Source organism: Scyliorhinus canicula, chromosome 4 (assembly GCF_902713615.1).
Source record: "Scyliorhinus canicula chromosome 4, sScyCan1.1, whole genome shotgun sequence".
In the NCBI taxonomy this organism is placed as follows: Eukaryota; Metazoa; Chordata; class Chondrichthyes; order Carcharhiniformes; family Scyliorhinidae; genus Scyliorhinus; species Scyliorhinus canicula.
Window position 1 is genome coordinate 17,682,834 of NC_052149.1, and position 15,095 is coordinate 17,697,928.

Below are 15,095 nucleotides of genomic sequence, written 5' to 3' on the forward strand. Positions count from 1 at the left end.
TTCCTGCAGATGCTTTATTACACTGAAGACATTCTGTAAATAAACATTGCCCTCAGAAGTAGTCTCAAAACTGACCATTTGATTAAGCCCTCAGTCACATCACATTTTCTACCTGATTATTTCTCAGAATCCTATTTCCCCTGTGATGCACCTTGGGGTATTTCTACTTGAAAGCGACTTTGTGAATGTGCGATGTTAACAGTGTTGGATGATCAAAAGTGTCTTTTAAGTTGTGAATTAAACTAGCTGAAATGTAAATATTAATTCCTTCTGTGTGAAAAGTAAATCTTTGATTTCCTGTCGGCAGGGAGTCTAGAGGTTCGGCTTATGGGATGTCAAGACCTGCTAGAGACAGTTCCTGGTCGATCAAAAAATACATTTGTTCCTTTACCTGGCTGGAGTCCAAATGAAACCAGATCCTCATTTATCAGCAGAACTAGCAAAAGCAGAAGTGGGAATAGCCGGTATCCTGTCAAAACAGAAGACTTGTCCAGTTGAGTAAACATTTTTTAAAAATTAACGTCGTAACAGTGCTTATGTATGGTTAGTTAGTCTGAACACCGCCATCTCCTCTGAGCATAAGAGGATTTGACCATCTTTGTGAACTTCACGCTGCAAAAAAGTTGCTTCAGACTTGGAGAATCCAGAGTTTGTTGAGACAAAACGTAACGTGTTGACTTTTGTATTTGAGTACTCTTGCTCTGCTTTGTCTAACCTCAATATAAATTAGAATTTTGATCCCCGCCCCCTTTTATTCACCACCTTGTTCAAAAGGTGACATGATGGCACAAGTATTTGCAATCCTTTCTTGTTTCAGTAGCATAATGGACATAAGAAAACCTGAAATCCTTTAGTGGTTCCGTGGCTTTTTGAAATTCAAAAGTTACTGCAGCTAACTTAAACTGTACATGGTAACAGTTGTGTTTCAGTTTAAATTTGTTCCTAAAATAAGTAACTCAGTCTAGTATGTGTGTGAGAGCGAGTGGGGCGAGATGGTATGTATTGAGAAATGTAGGTCAACGGTCACAATCCCATAGCGCAGGCTACAAGCGTGGTTGAAATGAGTAGAACAAAAGATCAGCTACGTGTAAAGTAGTGGTTAGATGATGCCAAGCTTGGTTTAAATCCTCTGGTTTATAGGACGAAAGGAAGTATGAATGGCTACCTTGTATTTACTTTAGGGTTATTGTGGTATAATGTTGGGTGGGACATCCTAAAGGCAAAGAGTGGAATGGACTCCCTGAACTCATCATTCATTTCAGACAGTATTTCAATCTGGCAGCTAATGTGAGAGTGCACACTTTGGCAAACGTTGCTCTTGACCCAAGCTTGAAGAATAAAGTGTCCTGCTAATTTTACTTCCAACTTGTTAAAGATTGTGTCGAGGGGGAGACCTCATAAGCCAACAAATCCTCTTGCACTGTCTAACTGTATTTATTGTCATAATATCCACTCGTGTATATAATGAGATGCAGACAGGCAGTGATTGACACATAGGATGACCAGTAAGCATACAACACAGTACAGCCAATCACCAGACAGGACACTACCACTATAAAGCCAGAGGGCACTAGGTTTCCCGCTCTCTCGGGACCCAGCTACTGAGACAGTCAGAGTCCACAAGCTAGCAAGTACAAACACCATGCGGTAGCTAGTAAGTCTGGTCAGGCTACTACAAGGTCACCAGTCAGATCAGTATAGTGTCGACCCACAGCTGAATATGTATAGCAGTTCTATAGTTGAATAAAACAGTGTTGGATCTTCTCCAGTGTTAGACGTCTGTTTCTAACTTCCCTGCATCGAGTGCAGTCCACATCGAACCAACCTGCCTAACACATCATTTATTATTTCTGTACAGGTGAGATTGGTGCTGTACTGAAGCTGGACAATACAGTTGTTGGGCAGACTAGTTGGAAACCAGTTTGCAATCAGTCTTGGGATCAGAAGTTTACATTAGAGCTAGACCGGGTAAGCAAGAGAAACTGCATGCCATTCTTTCTTGGAAGTAGGACATTTATTAATGAGGGTAAGCTCTGAGCTGGGATTTAATCACTGCAGTCTTAATGCTGGCCTGAATTGTCCATGAATAAATAGCACTATATGGAATTTAAATCAAAATCTGGCTGCAAAGCTAAATTCGTCATGGTATTTTACACAGTAACCAGCTTTTAATTGGGCCATACAAAATGATAAATGTAAGGTTGAACTCTATACTAGCTTGGTGGACAAACCTGTCATTGAACCAATAGCATTGAACATAGTGCAGAAGGAGGCCATTCGGCCCATCGAGTTTGCACCGACACACTTAAGCCCTCACTTCCGCCCTATCCCCATAACCCAATAACCCCATCTAACCATTTTGGTTACTAAGGGCAATTTATCATGGCTTGCACGTCTTTGGACTGTGGGAGGAAACCGGAGCAGACACGGGGAGAATGTGCAGACTCCGCACAGAGTGTGACCCAGCGGGGAATCGAACCTGGGACCCTAGCGCGGTGAAGTCACAGTGCTATTCACTTGTGCTACCGTGCTGCCTTAGCAGTTCTGCACTAATCGTTATCTTCTCAAAGAAATGCTGGGAGCGAGACCGAATTGCAGCCCACTAGAAAATGTGGAGTTTTTTTCAGAGAGATGCAATTTTAAACATGCCCAAGTGACTCCAAAAGTACGAAGCTTGACATCTTTCAAATGTTGCTGAATTATGAGGGTGATTCTTGTTTCTAAAGTAACCAGATTTAATTTAAAACTTTTTTTTAGTCACGTGAACTGGAGATGTCAGTTTATTGGCGTGACTGGCGTTCCCTCTGTGCTGTGAAATTCCTGCGATTGGAAGATTTCCTAGATAATCAACGGCATGGAATGTGTCTGTATCTAGAGCCACAGGGTACACTCTTTGCAGAGGTATGGATAATCAAAAATTGCAACTTATTTTGTTCTTGAATTTGTTCCATGGGTGACATGTTGGACTGTATCTTCCAGGTCACTTTTTACAATCCAGTCATCGAAAGGCGGCCAAAACTTCAAAGACAGAAAAAGATTTTCCCAAAACAACAAGGTAAAAATTAAGATCTTAAGTAGAAACTATTTTAGTTTCCTTCCCATCGTTGAAAGTGCGTGATGGTAAAAACTGCAAATGCTGGAAAAGCCTTGGCAGATCTGGCTGCGCCTGTGGAGAGAGAAACAGAGGTTAACGTTTTGAGTCCGCATTACCCTTCAGAGCATGAAAGTGTGTGCCTGTGTTAGGATAAGGCATGTAAAATCTTTTACAACATTTGCTCTATTCTCATCACTAGGCAAAACGTTCCTTCGAGCTCCCCAAATGAATATTAATATTGCTACATGGGGGCGATTGATGAGGAGAGCTGTTCCTACAGTAAATAATTCTGGCGCCTTCAGCCCTCCAGCTTCTATCCCTGCTTCAGTACAAGCAGTTTCTCACTCAGAAGGAATAGATTCAACTGGGTATGTATCCATTGTTTTTGGAAGCCATTCATAGAACATAGAGCATAGAACATTACAGCACAGTACAGGCCCTCCGGCCCTCGATGTTGCGTCGACCTGTGAAACCACTCTCAAGCCCATCTGCACTATTCCCTTATCATCCATATGTTTAATCAATGACCATTTAAATGCCCTTAATGTTGGCGAGTCCACTACTGTTGCAGGCAGGGCATACCATGCCCTTACTACTCTGAGTAAAGAACCTACCTCTGACATCTGTCCTATATCTATCTCCCCTCAATTTAAAGCTACGTCCCCTCGTGCTAGCCATCACCATCCGTGGAAAAAGGCTCTCACTGTCCACCCTATCTAATCCTCTGATCATCTGGTACGCCTCAATTAAGTCACCTCTTAACCATCTTCTCTCTAACGAAAGCAGCCTTAAGCCCCTCAGCCTTTCCTCATAAGATCTTCCCTCCATACCAGGCAACATCCTGGTAAATCTCCTCTGCACCCTTTCCAATGCTTCCACATCCTTCCTATAATGCGGCGACCTGAACTGCACGCAGTTATGAAGTATGTCCTTGAATTTTTTGTTCAAAGTTCTCAAGTTTATATACCTTTTTGATTTACCTTTTTCGAGATTGGGAAAGATTCCGTTTTCTGACTTTTCTGTCACTCTTACTTTCGAGCAACTCTCATGGTTTCAGCAGAGAGTAATCCAGTGCAGCTGTGTTGAAAGCATTGCGAATTATGTTAATTATTCTCCTTTGTGCTTTGATTAAGTTTTGGTCATAAGCCATCCACGTTAGTTGGTGGACAAACTTCAGTGTGTCCTAAAGTTGCTATAAAAGCTGTAACTGACAAGTTCTGCAGTCTGGATCATTTTTATCCTGTCAAGTTGAAGAAAAATGGGTTGTGTACCATATGAGTCACAAAGAGTTTTTCAATCATTTACATCTGTGGGGCTATATACTGAGCATGTTGTCTTCAGTGTATGCTTTGTTTTGTGGAGTGGAAGGAATTAGGTACAAGTTCTTTCCTGGGATGTGGGTTTTGTTGGTTGGGCCAACCGAAACATCTGGAGAAAATCCACGGGGAGAATGTGCAGGCTCCGCACAAACAGTGACCCAAGCCGGGATGGTGGTGAGCCGTCACCTTGATTCGCTGCAATCCATGTGATGTAGGTACATCCACAGTGATATCAGAAAGGGAGATCTAGGATTTTAATCCAGGGACAGTGAGGGAACAGTGATATAGTTCCAGGCCATAGGATGGTATGTAGCTTGGAGGGGCAACTTGCAAATGGTGGTATTTTCAGTGCATCTGCCGCCCTTATCTTTCCAGGTGGTGGAGTTCACAGGTTTAGAAGGATGTCAGAGGGGGGTTTGATGAGTTACATAAAAAATAGAAGCAGCAAGAGGCCGTTCAGCCCATTAAACTTGCTCCGTCATTCATTATGATTATGACTGATCATCAAGTTCAATATCCTGATTCCCCCCCCCCCCCCCCCCCCCCCACCATATCCCTTTAGCCGCAAGAGCTGTATCTAATTAGATCATAGAATGTTACAGTGCAGAAGGAGGCCATCCGGCCCATCAAGTCTGTACTGTCTGTACCATGGGAAGATCACCCTACCTAAGCCCACACCTCCAGCCTATCCTAGTAACCCCATCTAACCTTTTTGGACACTAAAGGTAATTTACCACGGCCAATCCACCTAACTGCACATCTTTGGACTTTGGGAGAAAACCGGAGCACCCGGAGGAAACCCATGCAGACACGGGGAAAACGTGCACACTCTGCACAGACAGTCGCCTAAGCCTGGAATCAAACCTGGGACCCTGGAGCTGTGAAGCGACTGTGCTAACCACCCAACAAACAAAGATTCCCTTTGAGTAATTGAAGCAGAAGTGAGTTTTCTGGATTTCTTGGACAAGATTTAAAATAGATGTTCAAGTCATTTTTCTCATTGTAGCACGTGGCCATGTACAAATTGGTTGCTATATTTGTCACATTAATTTAGTGGCTATGCTTGAAAAATGTCATTAGCTCTGAAACGATTGGGGAATTTGCAAGCATGTGAAAGGCACCTTATAAAGGCCAAATTAGTCTGATGGCAGTTGTGGGTGAATTCTTAGATTTCATAACTACTGAATACTTAGAAGCAGAAGTAGGCCATTCAGCCTCTCGAGCCTGTTTTGCTATTTGATAAAATCATGGCTGATCTGATTGGGACCTTAAAACCATTTTCCGTATTACCCCTGAAACCCTTTATTTCCAAATTAGTCAATAATTCACCGTCCTCTGCCTAAAAAATATTGTAACCCTGCCTCTGCCCTGCTTAAGGGAAGATAATTCTACATACACTCAACCCTCTGAAAGAAAAAACTTCTCGTCTTCTGTTAGATGGGGGATCCCTTATTTTTAAACTGTGAATACTTAAAAGATGAACAAGGTGATATAAAATAACTTGCATGGATTTGGTAAAGGCAAAGCACAGACAGAAATTGCTTGCGATGTAAATATACCCAGCTCTCTTTTTGACATTGTATGTTCCAGAGTGGGGTCTGTGAGCTCATTTCAGGTGATTCCGTTTAAATAAGAAGCAACGTAGGAGTAGGGTATTCAGTGTCTCAATTTTTAAACATTCAATTCGTTAACGACAGCTTTTTCCAGGTGAGAGTTTGTGTGAAGAAGTGCTTTCTGATTTCACCCCGAAAGGTTTACCCCTAATTGTAATGTTTTGTTCCCTTATTCTGAGCTTCCGCCGCTGTCCTGCCCACAAGAAAGCAGTTTGTCTGTCCACCTAATCTGTTTGACCATTTACCCCATCGTAAACACCGCCGATCATCCCTCAATCTTTTACACTCGAGGGAATGTCTTTGTTTCCTGGTATCTCGTAAATGCCTCAGGACGTTTTTATATAGTAAAAAGTGGACTGTGACTGTAGGTGGTTTCTACAATTGCCTCTTTTCGTTAGTCTTCCTGGAATAGGAAAATCCACAATCGGTGTGCTGCTTTTTGAGCGTTGGAAGTTTGAGGAGCTGAGAGATGGTCTTTCAGGTTTTTGAGCTTCGGTTTTGATGTTGAGGAGGAAAGAAGGATTTTTGTAAAATTGTGTTGGATGGTTCTCATTTCCATCATGTGGCCTAGTCAATGCATGTATGTGACAATCAGTTCCAGAAAGTTGAATCATTGTTTTAAAGGATTAATATTGTAGAATGAGTACTATAATCAAAGGAATCTACTTTTATCTATTGCACCTCTACAGCATTTTAATTAATTTAAAGTCTGGTGCATGAAATTAACTGGAAGTTTTGACATTTTGATTTACGATTGTTAATGCTTTACAGAGATCTGCCAGTAACGAAACTAGAATTTGAGCCGGAACCACCACCTGCTCCTCCACGTGCTTCATCTCTCGGAGAAAATGGAGGGACCACAACAGATGTAAGGATTACAGACAGTGTACAGGTATGAACTTTAAATAATATTTAAAAGGAAAGGTTAGATGTAATAATGAGGAGATTTCTCTTGTGTTGTCCTTCAACTGTGCTAACGTAAAGATATCCAAAGCTGATCCAACTTGTCTGGAGCGCCTGACTTTTACTGTTTATGCCATTAGACTTCCTACACTGTTAAGGACTTCTTCCTGTTGAGTGACACAAAATAATACTACAAAGACACCTGCCATGAATGAAAGTAGTGGGCCGTAATCAACAGTGCCCATTGTTTTTGAAACAAAGTTTCTGTTGTCTTATTATGGAGGCTCTGTGTAGAAAGCCTGTTTCCAGACTGCCTCAAGCCACTGGATTTAAATCATGGTGAAAAGGCAAAGGCTTTCTTTGGGTCCACCAGTATGCATATATTTTAAATAAATGTGAATTTGTAGGACTGGAGTTTCCACAGTGATGGAACTCATAGTGACCATCCAACTGTTTTTAAAAAAAAAAGACACAACATATTATGGATTCAAGCCATACGTTCTCAATAACAATGATAGTAATGAAGTTAGGGGGGGAAATTAAGTGACCAGTGCTTGGATGCAAATTGGAATTTAATCGCAGCAGGAGATGGTCAATGTCAATTAATGATCTGAAACTAGAATCGCATCATGGCAGAAGCAGGCCATTCGGCCCGTCGTGTCAGTGCTGGTTTTTTAAAAGCGCAATTGCACTTAGTCCCACATCCATGTCGTAAGTTTTATATCCTCCAGAACCAGGGCAGCATAGTGGTTAGCACTGTGGCTCCACAGCACCAGGGTCCCAGGTTCGATTCCCTGCTGGGTCACTGTCTGTGCGGAGTCTGCACGTTCTCCCCGTGTCTGCGTGGGTTTCCTCTGGGTGCTCCGATTTCCTCCCACAGTCCATAGACGTGCACGTTAGGTAGATTGGCCATGATAAATTGCCCTTGGTGATCAAAATAAGTTTAGATGGGGTTATTGGGTTACGGGGATAGGGTGCAAGTGAGGGCTTAAGTGGATCGGAGCAGACTCGATGGGCCGAATGGCCTCCTGCATTGTATGTTCTAACCTGCCCAGCTCCTTTGTGAAATGTATGTAGTCCACTTCTTCAGATAAAGCGTTTCAGGTCCTGACAACTGGGTGGGGAATAAAAATTCTAATTTTCCTTCTGAATATTTTGCGAATGATTTTAAACTTGTGACCTCTGGTTATTGACCTACTTGCTCAAGGGGGTAGTTTTTCCTCTGTGAAAACCTTGAAGGCTTCTGCCTATTAGGTCACCTGTTGGCCGTCTTTCTAAGGAGAACTGTCCTGACCCATAATGTTGTGAATCCTCCTTTAAATGACAACCGTAAACCTTTCTTGAGGGGAGTGAGGCTGATGACTCTCAACATTGTAATTTGGGAGACTGATTGTACGTGTCTAAATATTCAATGGGGGGAACTGTCCACCCATTCTCACCAGAGGGATTTTTAAAATATTCGTTCTTGGGATGTGGGCAATGCTGGTTGATCTAGCATTTATTGCCTTTCCCTGAGGGCATTTAAGAGTCATCATAGAATAGAATCTTAGAATCCTTACAGTGCAGAAAGAGGCCATTCGGTTCATTGAGAATGCACCGGCCCTTGGAAGGAGCACCCTACTTAAGCCCACGCCTCCACCCTATCCCTGTAACTCTACCTAACCTTTTGGACACTTAAGGGGCAATTTAGCATGGCAAATCCACCTAACCTGCACATCTTTGGACTGTGGGAGGAAACTGGAACACCCGGAGGAAACCCACACAGACACTGGGAGAAACTGCAAACTCCATACAGTCACCCAAGGCCAGAATTGAACCCGGGACCCTGAAGCTGTGAGGCAGCAATGCTAACCACGGTGCCACCTTTATCAACCACATTGTTGTGGATCTGGAGTCCCATGTAGGCCAGACTAGGTAAGGATGACACATTTCCTTCCCTGAAGGACATTAGTGTACCAGGTGGGTTAACGACAATCGACAATGGTTTCATGATTATTGTTAGCCTTTTAATTTCAGATTTTTTTTTACATTTATAGAATATAAATATAAAATGGGATTCGAACTAGGTCCCTAGAGCATTACCGTGGATCTCTGGGTTACTAGTCCAACGACAATACCACTACTACGCCATAGCCTCCCGTCAATGGCGAACACCCACAGTGGGTTTCCTGGCGATGGGGAGCAGGGGTTGGATTCGATTGCCCCCCCCGCCCCGCCATGTGTTAAGCTAGATTTATTTTGTGATGCATTTGCTATTCATCCGTTTCAAAACAGAAGTCCTATCGTTTGCGGAGGATACATTCCCGCAAAACCTCACAAATGACAAAATTGCAAACAACACAAACATATTTCACAGCGGGAGTCTATTAGGTTCCAGCCATCCTAAAATATTACATATATTAAGGATCAAATGTTCTTAATAAATTTAAAGAGAAACCTACTAGTGAAATTATTTAATAAAACAAGAAAACGTATAAATTTGTCACAATTAGAATGCTTTACTTGAGAGTGGAGGTGGACTGTGATCAGGAATCAAATCACAGCAGTGAGGGAACACCCATATGCAAACAATGGCAGATGCCGCACGTGGAGTGCCTGCTGTCTACTGCAGGAAACACCACATGGATATCATCCTTTTGTTTAACTTCATTTGGTTGTTTTTTTTCTTTTGGCATTTCAAAGATGGCTTCGATTTTCATTTTTAAAATCGGGTAAAGTGAACTTTCGGGCCTGAAATGGACGAACTGGCGCGCGAAGGCTCTGCAGGGGATAAGTAAATTAGCAAGTCGTGAACGGCAGGACTTTACTGTATTTGGCATTTTCATCTTGAAGCCGAAATAGCACTGATTCTGTTTGATTGTTTTAAAGGAAGCCCTCTCGACGTTTGATTTTCTAAATGATAGAAACAATATTGTTTCAAAGGTGGAGAACAATATCATTTCTGTGCCTGACCTACCCCATTCAGAACTAGACTTCCGAACACTCCCACAGACAGAAGATAAGCGGTACAATATTTAAGTTTATTTTTGTACGATTAGGAGCTCATGGATTTAGAGAAATGTTTAAATGTGCTTGTGATCAATTGTGATCAACAATTAACGTGATCAACTTTAATCCTGAAGAAAACACCGAGTAGTTAAGACTCGTTGTAATGAAACCTTTCCTCTTTTTAACTCTTCAGAATGCAACCAAAATTCCAGTTCAGTCTTCTGGACTTCAGGTGTGTTGCTGTGCTTGGCAGGGGTCACTTTGGAAAGGTAATCATAAATTGAGAAATTAAATGCCTCTTGCTTTCGCTCACATCTGTTCAAGAGCAGTGAAATATTTGACACTCCATCCGTGTATAACACAGGTTCTTCTTTCCGAGTACAAAGTCACTGGTGAAATGTTTGCTATCAAGGCCTTGAAGAAAGGAGATATTGTGGCTCGTGATGAGGTAGACAGGTATGTTTGTAGGAAATCTGTGTTGTCAATATACTTTTCTGTGGCCTGTAAGTTTGAGAAGAGTCTTGTGCCCAAGAGCAAAGATGGCCCCAGGACTTTTTTTATTTTGGGGAATTTCAAACAATTTCTCTTAATGCTCTCTGATGATTCTTTTTGTCTCCTATGTACGTTCCCTCGGCAGCAGAAAAATACTTTTCACTGTACCTCGGTACATGTGACAATAAATCAAATCAAATTAATGCACCTTTGAAAAAACCTCTAATAAACCACCTTCAGTTATTTTTTGACTACCACTGGCATTGAGTGACACAGCAAACACTACATCTGAGGAAAGCCTTCGCTTTCACATTGTGTTTGGTTGATGTGATCCAAAGTATTACTTTTTAACTTCAGAATCGTGTTTTAAATTCAGTTGTAACCGAAACACTAGAGCTAATCATGGAGTCATAGAGGCCTACAGCACAGAAAAGGCCCTTCGGCCCATTACGTCTGCACTGGTCAAACACAACCACCTAACTATTCTAATTGCATTTTCCAGCACTTGCCCATAGCCTTGTATGACTTGGCATTGCAAATGCGTATCTAAATGTCATGATGGTCTCTGCCTCCACCATCCTGGCAGGCAGAGAATTTCAGACTCCCACCACCCTCTGGGTGAAAAAGTTTTCCCTCCTCCCCCTTACCTTATATCTATACCCCCTGGTCATTGATCTCTCCACCAAAGGGAAAGATTTCTTCCTGTCTGCTTTATCTATGCCCCTCATAATTTCACACATTTCAATCCTGTCCGGCTTCGGTCTTCTCTGCTCCAAGGAAAACAACCCCGGTCTATCCAATCTCTCTTCATAGCTAAAATTCTCCAGCCCAGGCAACATCCTTTGCACCCTTTCCAGTGCTAGCACATCACTCGTATAATGTGAATTCCTGAACTGCACACATGGCCTAACCTTGTTTATACAGTTCTAGCATAACCTTCCTGCTCTTAAACTCAATGCCTCGGCTAATAAAGGCAAGTATACCATATGCCTTCTTAAACCACTTTATCCACTTGCTCTGCTACCTTAGTTCCCTCTTGCACATTCTATACGCCTCTCGCGCTTCTGCTGTTTTGAGCCCTCGATATCTGCCACTAACCTCCCTTTTTCGCCTGGTCCAATTTTGAATGTCCCTTAATATTCAGGGTTCACTGGATTTGTTAGTCCCAGCCTTTTTCTTGATTGGAACATGTTGGCCTGTACTCTCCCTATTTTCTTCTTAAATGCGTCCCACTGTTCTGTCCCAGATTTACCTAAAAGAGTTTGCTCCCAGCCCACTCTGGCCAAATCATATCTGATCTTATAAAAGTTGTCCTTCCCCAATTTAGAACTTTGATCTCAGGCCCATCCTTGTCCTTTTCCCGAGCAATCGTGAATCTGATGGAGTTATGATCACTGTCTGCAAAATGCTCCCCCACTGATAGCTCAACCACTTGCCCGGCCTCGTTACCTAAAATTAAGTCCAGGACCACCCTCTCTCTTCTAGGACCTTCTACGTACTGCCGTAAAAAGTTCTCCTGGTTGCATTTTAAGAGTTCCACTCCCTCTAAACCTTTTTTACTATGGCTATCCCAGTTAATATTTGGGGAGTTGAAATCCCCCACTATCACTGCCCTATTACTTTTACACGTCCATGAAATTTGACAACATATCTGCTCATCCATTTCTCTCGGATTGTTGGGGGCCTATAGAACACTCCCAGCAATGTGATTTCTCCTTTTTGGGTTTTAGGTTCTATCCATATGGTTTCATTTGAAGAACCTTCTAAGATGTAATCCCTACTTACTGCTGTAATTGATTACCTGATTAAAATAGTGACACACCCCCTCCTCTTTTACTTACTTCCCTATCTCTCCTGAAGATCCTGGAATATGGAGCTCCCAATTCTGTCCCTCTCTCAACCATGTGACTGCAATGACATCGTACCTCCATGTTTTAATTTGTGCCCTCAATTCATCTTCCGTGTTCGACAGACTCCTTGCGTTAAAATAAATAACATCCAATCCTGCCAAACTCTCTTGTGACTTAACTGGTCTAGACATTCTGTGCCTTCCTGACTCCTTGGAAGTCTCTTCTAATATTGACTGTGCATCTGTCCCTGCTGAAACTTTCCTCCGGATTCGAGCTCCCTGTCAAGTTGGTTTAAACCCTCCCCAACAGCATTAGCAAACCTCCCTGCAATGACACTAGTCCCATTTTAGTTTGGGGCTGAAGATGTACAGGTTAGATGGATTGGCCATGCTAGTGTCCAACGGTTAGATGAAGTTACAGAAATAGGGAGGGATAGTGGGCCGATGTAGGGTGCACTTTCGGAGGGCTGGTGCAGACTCGATGGACCAAATGGCCTCCTGCACTGTAGGGATTCTATGAGTTGCAAACCCTCCGCCTTGTACAGGTCCCACCGTCCTCAAAAACGTTCCCCATGTCTGAAAAGACTAAAGCCCTCCACCATTTCTCCAGCCATGCATTCATTTGGACTAACCTCCTATTTCTATACACGTGGCACCGGAAGTAATCCAGAGATTACAACCTTTTGTGTCCTGTTTTTTAATCGACTTCCTAGCTCCTTAAATTCTGCTTGCTGGATCTCAACCCTTTTTCGGCCTATAGCGTTGGTACCAATATGTATCACGATATCTGTCTGTTTTCCTCCCCCTTCAGTATGCCCTGTGGCTGTTCAATAACTTGCCTGATCCTGGCATTAGGGGCTCAACATAGCATCATGGAGTGTCTTGCGGCCACGAAAACACCTCTCTGTTCCCCTTCCAATTGAATCCCCTACCACTATAGCCCTGATATTATTCCTCCACCCATTTTGTGCAGCAGACCCACCCATAGTGCAATGAAGTTGCCTGCTGCAGTATATCTATTAGAAAGGGGTATGGCCACAGGTGACTCCTGCACTACCTGCCTTCCTCTACTCTGCCTGATGGTCACCAGTGCCCTCTTGGCCTGTTCAATCCTCACCTGAAGTGTGACCACCTCTCTGAACATGCTATCCCGACTTGCTCAACAGTGAATCCACCCTCAGCCACAGCTCCAAAATGTGGTCAACCGGTAGCTGCTGCTGGACACATTTCCTGTACAGGTAGCCACCAGGAACAACTGAAACTTCCTTCCATGATTTATCACGTAGAACAGAAGGAGCATATCACAGGTGCGCATATCACAGGTGCCAGCTCTTCTGCCATGACTGCCCTTCAGCCTCTTATTTGCTCCTCTCTTTTTGATTTTTCCAATTAAGGGGCAATTTAGTGTGGCCAATCCACCCACCCTGCACATCTTTGGGTTGTGGGGGTGAGACCCATGCAGACATGGGAGAATTTGCAAACTCAACAAGGGCCTTGACCCGGGACTGAATCCAAGCCCTTAGCGCCGTAAGGTCCCTGCGCAACCGTGCTGCCCATTTGTTCCATTTTTATCAAAAAACTATGCTAGATAAGAATACTATTTACTGACCGCCCTTGCGCTAACTTTACTTCCCTTACCCCACCATGTTCACTTATGTTACTTTACGGCAGCCGTATTGCTTCACAGCTCCAAGGACCCTGGTTTGATTCCCGGCTTGGGTCACTGACTGTACAGCACTTTCTTTGTGTCCTCCGGGTGCTCAGGTTTCCTCCCACAAGTCCCAAAATCTTGTAAGGTGAATTGGACATTCTGAATTCTCCCTGTGTACCCGAACTGGCGCCGGAGTGTGGCAACTAGGGGATTTTCACAGTAGCTTCATTGCAATGTTGATGTAAGTCGACTTGTGGCACTAATAAAGATTATTATATGACCCTGACTTTCGCTTACTTGTACTGTTCCTCAGTTAGTCCATTCCTCCAAAATATACTTTTTTTAAACTCACGACTGCTTCACTGTGACACCGACTGCAAAGTCAATAAGAACAGGAATCCAACCTTGGTGTTTATAAACTCAACTGTGCTCCACTCCTGCTCGGACTGAGACTCCACCTTCTCCCAGTTTCACCCAACTCCAAAAGCCCACTCATTTAGCCAAATAGCTCACAGGAAGGAAGTCATTATTAAAATGCCTTCTCGGTTGATGACCAATATGTAAAGCATCACCAAACTGATTGCACCATGCCGATCCCAATGCTATGCCATCCACCTCATTGTGGTGGAGTTTTTCACAGTTTCACAGTGGTATAGATCTTGCGTAGCTATCTCTTGGCTATCGCAGACATTTGACTACATGTTCCTTGCCCATATTTCCACTCGTAGATCATAGCCTCAAGTTTGTGCCAGTATCCAAATTTGGAAAACAATATTTAATTTAAAGTGAATCATTGTTACACAGCACCACTTTAGATTTTTTAAAAATATGTACAGAACTAATTATGGCATCTAGAATGTTTGTCAGATTTGATAAATTACTATTTTGTGTTTTTTGATAAATGCTTTTATAATTGCATTCATTGCTGGATTGCAGAACTTAATTATGTTGTTTTGTTTCCTCTTCCTGCAGCCTTATGTGCGAGAAGAGAATTTTTGAGACTGTGAACAGTGTCAGACATCCATTTTTGGTCAATCTCTTTGCCTGTTTTCAGACCAAAGATCATGTATGTTTTGTAATGGAATATGCTCCTGGTGGGGATTTGATGATGCACATTCATGCTGATGTTTTCTCTGAACCCAGGGCTGTGTAAGTACTAACTCATACTTGTAACACTTGATTTTTG

At 42.8% G+C, this 15,095-nt stretch overlaps 1 protein-coding gene across 3 annotated transcripts in view; it reads left to right on the top strand.

Annotated features, from left to right (window-relative positions):
* Positions 1–15,095, top strand: part of zgc:153916 (serine/threonine-protein kinase N2) — a 138,654-nt gene that overhangs the window by 95,969 nt on the left and 27,590 nt on the right. For all 3 annotated transcript variants that reach the window (XM_038793776.1, XM_038793777.1, XM_038793778.1), the window contains 10 exons: positions 308–493; positions 1,859–1,968; positions 2,758–2,901; positions 2,980–3,055; positions 3,294–3,462; positions 6,798–6,918; positions 9,798–9,934; positions 10,111–10,186; positions 10,282–10,373; positions 14,882–15,058. In XM_038793776.1, the coding sequence (XP_038649704.1) occupies positions 308–493; positions 1,859–1,968; positions 2,758–2,901; positions 2,980–3,055; positions 3,294–3,462; positions 6,798–6,918; positions 9,798–9,934; positions 10,111–10,186; positions 10,282–10,373; positions 14,882–15,058 (1,288 nt within the window). The remainder of the gene's footprint in view (positions 1–307; positions 494–1,858; positions 1,969–2,757; positions 2,902–2,979; positions 3,056–3,293; positions 3,463–6,797; positions 6,919–9,797; positions 9,935–10,110; positions 10,187–10,281; positions 10,374–14,881; positions 15,059–15,095) is intronic.